The sequence below is a fragment of the Odontomachus brunneus genome, unplaced genomic scaffold (genome assembly GCF_010583005.1).
Source record: "Odontomachus brunneus isolate Ranch 3 - 2012 unplaced genomic scaffold, Obru_v1 Obru_scaffold_019, whole genome shotgun sequence".
Lineage (NCBI taxonomy): Eukaryota > Metazoa > Arthropoda > Insecta > Hymenoptera > Formicidae > Odontomachus > Odontomachus brunneus.
In genome coordinates this window covers 724,296-733,285 of record NW_022639469.1, presented here as the reverse complement: position 1 = coordinate 733,285, position 8,990 = coordinate 724,296, and the positions used below count along the sequence as shown (strand labels likewise).

The following is an 8,990-nucleotide window of genomic DNA, read 5'->3' as shown; positions in this document are numbered from 1 at the left end:
TCTCTCTCTCTCTCTCTCTCTCTCTCTCTCTCTCTCTCTCTCTCTCTCTCTCGCGCGCGCTTATTTTAAAAGTTCAAACGCGCGCTTCGAGCCGCTCGACTATTCGCGTCATGCCCCGAGAAGTGCACTCAACGCCTCCGACCCGGGCCGAGTTTCAATCGGTGTCGAAGCGCCGCTCCGTGAGTCGCCTGCAGTCTTCGCTGCGGCTCCATCGGATGCCCTATCGAACGATTTAATCGTAAAACTGCCGCCGCACTCTTTTGCGGGAGTGCGGTGTATGGTAAAATCAGCACGGACGCTCACAGAGTGAGAGATCGCACGAGAGGACGGTGTTCGGTTAAAACTGGCGGTCGTCGCTGTTATCTCACGTGCGAAAAATTGCTCGCGCTTTTCCTGCCGCGATCGATATTACGTAATTATACCGGGGATATTATAAATAATTAGCAGCGGTTATTCGTACTAGTTGGTGCTCCGTCTACGGGCTTCCTCGGCAATTTGAAGTTAATCTAATTTAGTATTCCGAAATGAAGGGGGGAGTGCCGCGGCTCCTTCAACGTCGTAACTATGATTGATGTTACTCATACCGACTCGCGAGTTGAGCGAGCGTATTTGATCTCCCTTCTTCCAAACTAACTACCCGACCTGCTTTTCGTGGGCCCCGAGATCAGTCGGGGGTGTCTTCCCGGCCGCCTTGCTCGTGGTAAGATATATCGAAGAATTCAGCCACACGAGAGAGAAAGAGAGAGAGAGAGAGAGAGAGAGAGAGAGAGAGAGAGGAGGAGGAGGAAGAGGAGGAGGAGGAGGAGAGAGAGTAGCTTGAGAGTTAGGCGGCGGCTTGGCTCCAAGAAACTAGGAAAGCTGACGTTTCGCTTACGTGCGGAAACTGGCAAGCGCGGATATATTCTCTCGTCTAGATGGATTTATCGAGCGAGCATCGAGAGCCCCCATTGAAAACGACGAAAATTGGACGGATATACGTATGCGGCGGGAAAAGGGGGCAAACAGAGCGAGGAGAACAGGGGAGGAGGGAGAAGAAAACTGTACGGTAATCGCGCACGTCGTCCACGTAGCGCACGGGATGCATCTCGAGTCCCAGTCGTGCGCGCGACGTCGCGATGGGTCCGTTTTTCCGTTTTCCGCGTGCAAGATAGCTCCGGCGAGAAACGCGCTTCATGATTCAATCCGGAGACCGTCCATCCGTTGACTTTGACAAACGAACCCGCGCCGCCCGCGAACTCTTTCCGTCCAGAAATCGCGTGCGTCGATGCTCGGGCGGTCCCCGAAATTCGCGAGAATTACCTGACATTAGACCATCTCCCTCCCACCCTCCTTTCTTCCTCGCGATATTTTAACGAAACGCTGACGCTCGTACGAAGTTGCGAACTCGAGTCGAAACAGGAAGAGAGGATCGCGACTTTGGGCAAATTAGATCCATTCGAACGTTGCAGAATCTGATATGGCGAGTCGTTAATCGCGAAATTATCCCGCGGTCATTTCCCGCAAGTCGTGCCGCAAAAGAATCCTCAGATCCGTCTTCTTCTCTCGGTAACTTTCGGACGACATTCGTGAAATCGTTACTCGCTGAAGTTCTTAGGACGTCCTTAGTTGTAGGGATCTTGTAAACAGTCGTCCGACCGTGCGAGAATGGGAAACTTGTTCGTGGAATGAAACATGTCGATATCGAAATTCGGTTAACTACCGATGTCCGCAGCCGCAACGACGAACGGCGACCACTGACAAGACAGGCACGCTGGCAATTAATGGGAGGTGGGACTTAATTAGTACAATCTCAGCGGCGTACCGTGCCTGCTGTCTCCTGTTGTGTCCTCCTAAATACCGCGTGTTACGGGACACTCGTGGGAATAAGACAATGTCCTGCCGGAAACCTCTCAACCAAACGCGACCCTAATAAAGCCAGATGCCGGGTCGTCCGGTAGAAGATAATGACTTAGACTTATGTCTGCCGGGGCATTGAACTTTTTTCCTATACAATATATAGAGCGCCTTGACAAAGCGTGCCGAAGCAACGGTATCTCTACGCGCCATTCACGAACGATCGAACATTTCGGGAATTAATTCCGCACAGAAAGCTTCTTGGGATCTAGTATAATTCCCCGAAATAATTATGGGTTCTGCTTGTAAATGTAATGTTTCAAACACGCGACTCTAAGCGGGAAACTCAAAGTTCTCCCAATATTCTTTCTGATCTTGGTTTTACATTTACATAAAATCGACTATCGAATAATTTCATTACTCAATGTAATGAATTTAAAGTGTTTTGATAATATTTTATTTTTCTAGTATTTTACCGTTTTGAATACAACAATATTCAATAGTTGATATAAAAATAGGATGTCCTCTTTGACACTTAAAAAGTATGATATTATAATTGAAAAAGGAAAGAAACGCGAATATGTCTTTCGATTCTAGACACAAAGCCCATATTTGGAACAAGAATGGGATTCGCAATTAGTGTCGCAGTGGGGCAACAAATTTTGGAACAAATTTGGGTGTTCTTATCAGAATCTATGTCGTATCTGTGTGACTTTGAAAAATTTCCATGCACGATCTTCGGTAATCCGTTTACGTGACGCCTCGTTTCGACAATTAAAGACCGAGACGTCAATTAAAGGTCGCGAATTTTATGCGAGCGACGGCGGATCTCTTCTCGCGCTGATTGAACCAGTTTGATAAGGTGTCGCGTCGGAGCTTCCGACCATCTGACTGCATTGCGCGAAGCGGAGCAGAGCGGAGCGGAGCGGAGCGAAACGGACGCGTAACGGCCGCTATTCCAATCGTCATAAATTGTCGCGATGAACGTGACGATCGTACGGAGCAGCCAATACCCGCGATTCTGTCATTCGACCCTCGTAGTCGCCATCGGCGTGTAACCCGCGGCCCTTCTCCCGGGGCTTTTGACCACCGATTCGTCTCTGCCACGCTGCGTTTATCGACCCGTCGAAAACGTGCCAAGGTTGCATCCGAGCTATCCGTGATTATCGTGAAGCGTCACGTGATCCGCGCTGCTTCTCCCCGTGAGTTTCCAGCCGACCTCGCCGTTCCCAGATGACGTCCTCGAGGGCGTCCAGTGCACGATCGGAAGCTCAATTTGCGCTCGGAGAGCTTCACTCTCAGGTGAAGAAACGATTCTCTTTCCTTGACGCAGCGCAACGCAACGCTCGAAATTGCAACTTCCCCGCGATTGCAGCTTCGTTCTCTGATATCGAGCAAGAGTGGACTTGTATTTCCAACCTAGATAAACGGATGGCATCACGGAAGTCCGCTCACGCGCGAGCGGGCCGTATGATTTTTCATAACACTCACGCCTTGGCCATAAATTATAATAATAGGTAATAGTACGGAACCACGCACGTTTCGACGCTCGGAATCCTGAAAAAATGCGGCGGTCGAGTCCGGGAAATAAAAAAAGAGGGATGACCCCTTGCTCCTCGATACCTGGCGGATTCGTTTCGAGCGACGGGCGTTATTATTCGTCGGCGATTAGCATAATCAGGCGGGCGAATGTAACACGTACGGCAAATAGACAAAACACGACGAGCGGCGACGCCAATTAGCAGGTGCCGACGTTAATGCAAATGGCGGCATTAGCCGATAATACCGGGAGTAATATTATTATTTCACGGCAATAATATCAGCGTAATTCATTCGGCTTAATCAAGAGTATTACTGCCACGAGGTGCAAACCTATTTTACCGTCGATAAATTCGCGCTCACACACCTATGTAGCGCACGCGACGCATCGTGGCCGCGAACTCCGCGTCGTGGTCGAATCGTGAAATTGTTCGGCCAGAATTCGCGCGAATAGCGCGCAAAATTGCGCAGTCGAGCGATACGTCGTAATATATCGTCGGGTGGCATCGTAAGAATATGTTGTCGATTATTACCGAAGCGAACATTTGCATTATATCCTCGGCGTATCAAGAATACAAACGACAGAATTTAATCTGCTGATTATAACGGTGACTAATAGCTAATATCAATAACAATAGATAGCATATCTAATGAAGATCGCCTCGTATGGATTCACGATCGTTAATTATAATGTTCCGAAACAGTGATTTTTATATGACGTCCCGACAGAGCGACCGGCAGATTTATATAGCCGGCCAGAAGGTAACGGGGGAGAACCCGCGACAAATTTATCCCGGGATTACATGGCGGGCTCATAACTCGCACATTCACCTAATCGCATTACTCGCCGGTGCGGCGATTCGCGGTGGAACAATAATTCGCTGGTTCTCGTTGCGTGAACCATAATCGATCGCACCGAGTGTCACTGACGTCACTGGCTGACCATCGGTTACGAGAGCGGCACTGTGAGAGAATCCTTTCCCCGGGACACCAAAATCAAACGCTGCCTGTCCGCGTCTGTCGTTGCTCCCGTTTCCCGGTTGCAACGGTTGGAATCGGCCAGTAGATCGCTGCACCTGCAGCCGCATACGTCACAGCGGCCGGTGACGGCGCAGCTTCAGTCGCCGACCCGCATCGGAAATAGATCCTGTAACCGGAGAACTTATTTCTGGAAATATGGCGGCGGCCGTGCGTGGCTTCTATTTCGGGCGAGCACCAACGTGTGCGCGTCCTCCTTCTCTCCATCCGTCTCCGCTCTCTTCCGCATCTCGTCTTCCTCGCAGCTGCAATCAGATCGAGCAATTGAAAATCCGGTCGTGAATAGGGATCGATAATTTCGCGAGATCAACGCGAGAGCGAAGAATTCGCAAGGAGGACGTGGAGAAGAGGATAAGGAGAGACGAGTCCTGTCATCCCGCGTTGAGAATGACGCGGAGCTCGTATCGAGAAGTTAATAAAGGTGGTGACCACATGGCAGCGGCGCCGAAGCCATAAATAGAGAGACCGCGGAGGACCATATGTACGTGGAATGATGCCTGGGCCACACCGTCCGTTACGCGAAAGCGATCTATTTCTGGCGGCCGCCGCCGCCGATCCCAGAAATTGCATCTCAGAAGACGCATCCGCGCGAGATATCTTCTCTCGTCGAGCGCACCGCGCAAGCAAGCCGTCGAGTCTTACACGCGACACACTGTTATCTTCTCGTTGCCTCGTTATCCCTCTCTCGCTCTCTCCGACGACTCACCAGGGCGCAGCTCCATACTTCTTTACATTCCATACGTCACATTCACTATGGGAAGTAAGGAAGCACGGAACGGTCGCCCGGTAACAATCTAAATCACCAAGATCCGAGGCGAAAACTATATTTTCTCCATTTTCCTCTCCATTCCTCGCCGAATGTATGGACGAAGCGCTGATGGTCCTCGTCGTGTCCTCGCCACAACCTCTTTATCTCGCGGTCGCACTGCGATTACGTAATACACCGACGCAACGCGGTCCTAAAAGTTCCTGAAAACACTCTCCGGCGAAGGGTACCTGGCGGCGCGTCGCGAGCGTTGAGCTCTCCTCGACGACGATCTCGACAGCGAAGAAACTAGTCCAGCGAGGACTGTCGTCCTGCCTACGGCGGGAAATCGGCCGACGGAATCTTGGCGAGTACTGGCAGCCGTCTCGGTAGAGCCGTCTGTGACTTCCTCGAGTCCACGAACCCTGCCAACCCGGGTGACCGCTTCGGACTGAATGCTGCCAAAGCCTTCGAACACGGTCGCTTGAACGAGCCCTCTAAAAATGGCTGCACAGATCCCATTGGCCTCTGCTCGAGTCACGAGCCGACACCCCCCTCGTGTGCACATGTAAGCTTACACTCGAGAAAGAGTAGCACGCGGCTCGGCTCGGCTCGGTTCAGCCTCGCTCCCTCGCTCGCGCCGTAGCGCCTCGCCTCGCGCCAAATTTGTCTTTATCCGAAAATAGTCAGTCCCACGGCTGCCACCACATGGCGACTATTCCCGGTTCAGACTCGAGTGATAACTTACCCAGGCCTCTTCGTCTCGCTCTGCTCCTCTCCTGTTGCTCCTTCGTCCGCGTCCTACTCCTCCTCTTCCTCGCCTTCCTCATCAGCGTCATCTTCTTCGTCGTCTTCTTCTTCGTGTTGTTCTCCGTTTTCTTCTGCTTCTTCCCCTTTGTACAAAGGCGAGCATGCAATCCTCCATGTCTCCTACTAGACGTGACACGAGTCGATGGTGGACAGTTGGATCGCAGAGAAAAGCTCGCGTTCCTCGCAAAAGTATCCCTCGACTCTCTGTTGAAGGCTTCTCACAAAAGATTCTCATTAATTCTACCAAATATTTCGCAAACTTTATCGGATTTTCGCGAGTGTGATTTGTAATCGCGAAATTACAATTCTAATTGTAAGCGAAATGTCGCGGGAACGTTGGTATTCGCGACCCTTTGCAGCACATCAACCTTGACATCCGCAGTTTCTTTTAACAAACAGTAATTTTCCGAATGTAACTAAACCTTTAACAGCGTCACCGCACTTGTGATTCTCGTCCTCCATCGGCAGAACTTTAAATCCGACGTTAGGTATGCCGCGATATTTTGGGGGGTGGAACACTTGGCAGCCACTGTTGGCGGACAAGTGGATGCTTTTAAATTCCCAGAGTCTCTCTCTTTCTCTCTTGATTTTCGCGTCAGCTCGCACGACAACAATGTCGCGTCTCGGTTGATGTATTAATTCTCCAGGTGCCACGCCGTATCATTAACGCGATCGTTATCTACGGTGATCAACGTCAATGATGATATAGTCCCGGTGTGTAAGCGAACAGCCAATGAAACGGCGAAGCCAACGACGCCGATGACGACTCGACGGTCCGATCGTTAACAACGATGATAAAGACGGTATCGTAAATGCAAGAACCGAGTTACACGATCGTTCGTCGCGGCATTATTTATAGAAAGATATTCGCGACGATAATGGCCGCTGGCGAGCGGCCAGCGCCTCTGCGATTTAGTATCGCGGCGCGACGATTAATTTCAATTTTACACTTTACGTCGCGTTCGGTTACTTCGTCCGACCACGACTACCCCGTGATCGCACGCCTTCGGCATTATGCAACTCGGTGCACTACGTTGACTCCCTTTGCGCGCGGGGGTTGTAGCGCAAATCCATGTCGAGCTTCGGGGGTAACGAAATGCGACACGTCGCGCGGAAACCAAGTAACTCTGGCGAACGACAGGCGAGTTCCAATGCGCGAACTTGGTCAAGAACGGTGGAATATACATATTGCTCCCTGCAGCATCACTATTATGCATTGTTGCGATTCTGTCGAGAGTATAGGCGAATGGAAATTACTTTGACGTCTCTTTGGAACACCATCGATCCTTCGTATTCGACATATTTATGTAAAACTCTGGATTTTCTCGTTGAGACGCGTTGAAAGAAAATTTCCATTAGTCATTCACTCCAAATCTTTATTTCGTCGAAAATGTCCTCGAGATGGACTTGCACGAGCAATTAATTCATGCACTCCGCGAATATAATTACTTGCTTCGACGTCAAATTCGAAGCTGTCAAATCGCGGAACGGGTTAACAGCAATCTGAAAAACTTCTCTCACCTTGATCGCCAGCACATTACAGCACATTTCGCCTCGCGCATAACAATTCGCCGGGGAGAGCTCGTAAATCCTCCGACGTGCCAGTCAGACTTCCAACTTCTCCTCGAGATCGGCCGCTGACGCGTCTGTCAACCACAGATTCCTCGTCGAATTCGGAATCTATTTTTCCCCGAGAAAAAAGTTTCACGGACTCGAGCCGCGTATCTCGCACGTGCGATAAACTTGTGATGTCACTTTTATCGGCGGCTGCTCCGCTGCAAGATGAAGTTCGTCGCGACGACCGACCCCGGTCTAAAATTACTGACAGCCGAAGACGATGCATCCGCGAAGTCGACGCGGCCCGGTGAGCCGTGCGAAACGAGTCTACACGCTAATGTGGATCCTATTTTTAGTCGTCGTCGTCGTCATCATCGTCATCGCCGTTGTCGTCGTCGGCGTCGGCGTCGTAACGAAAACGCATCTCGAAAACGCGAGGAGAGGAACAAACGATCGGACACGTTGCACCTTCTCCGACCTTGCACCTGCGGATTACTCAGGGGATGTACCTGCGAACCTAAGACCCGTCCGAAAGTAGGGCGACATTTTCTCCCGAGAAAAATCACGAAAGATGACGTCGGCTCAAATTTGTCCTAATCAAACGCATATCTGTCAAGGAGCTTGAATTGGAAGAATACACTGATGTTTGATACATCCTATGTCTGTCTCGTCGGGGCAATTTAATGATTTTAACATGCGACACATCACGAAGAGTAATTAAAGAGGACGTCGTCCCTCGTTTGCCTGCGAGGGGTAAGGGGAAATTGAGGCCTTTCCCTCAACGGAGACGCCGCAGCCCTAGCGTCTCGTGTATCGGGTTACGAGTTCGTCGTTGAAAATAGCCTTTACTCCGCGTACTAATGGCGAAGACTCGAAGTAACCCTGGCTGAGATACAGCGGGGTCGAAAGCCGCCGCCAGCGACTCGTCTCTCGTCCTAACTCTGTTTTTCTCTCTGTCTTTCTCTCCTTCTCTCTCTCTTTCTTTCTGTGTGTATGTGTCTCTCTCTCTCTCTCTGTCTGGCATTGAAGATCGTGCTGATGAAAGAAAACCGCGGAAGAGAAACCCCCGCGAAGAGGGAATGGACCGCCGTCGTTAATTATCGTCGTTAATTTAACACGATAGATGAAACACAACTCGGATCCTCCAACGACACGGTCTCGCCCCGATTCTCACTGCGACGTCGTTGCGGTTTTTCGAAAGCGTTCCGGGAAAAGTCGAGGGCGCTCTCGGAGATCAGATACACACGCGAGTAATTTACATACCGAATTCGATAGGACTCTTCTCCTTTTTCTTCTCCTCTTACGCCAGAAGGAAAGACGATAGCTGCACTCTCTCATCTCTCTCGAGTAAAACCACGTCTTTCCTCCTTCCCTCTCTCTTTTGGTCTCTTCTCTTGCTCTCCCTACTTTCTCTCTCTCTCTCTCTCTCTCTCTCTCTCTCTCTCTCTCTCTGTCTCTCTGTGTCTCT

At 50.5% G+C, this 8,990-nt stretch overlaps 2 protein-coding genes across 2 annotated transcripts in view; one reads left to right on the top strand and one right to left on the bottom strand.

Moving 5' to 3' along the window:
- Positions 1-8,990, top strand: part of LOC116841848 (E3 ubiquitin-protein ligase MIB1) — a 420,998-nt gene that overhangs the window by 394,296 nt on the left and 17,712 nt on the right. The window lies entirely within an intron of this gene.
- Positions 802-6,481, bottom strand: LOC116841853. Its single transcript, XM_032810282.1, has 2 exons — positions 5,904-6,481; positions 802-4,655 (listed from the first exon to the last, which is right to left on the bottom strand). The coding sequence occupies exons 1-2, from the start codon at positions 5,992-5,994 to the stop codon at positions 4,369-4,371; spliced, it is 378 nt and encodes a 125-aa protein (XP_032666173.1). The 5' UTR covers positions 5,995-6,481; the 3' UTR covers positions 802-4,368.

What these genes read in the sequence shown, in the direction of transcription:
- LOC116841853 (XM_032810282.1), bottom strand. Translation starts at nt 5,994, where the DNA reads ATGACGCTGATGAGGAAGGCGAGGAAGAGGAGGAGTAGGACGCGGACG. An exon ending in AGCGAGACGAAGAGGCCTGG is followed by an intron (nt 4,656 to 5,903) that starts GTAAGTTATCAC and finishes ATCTGATTGCAG; the next exon opens with CTGCGAGGAAGACGAGATGC.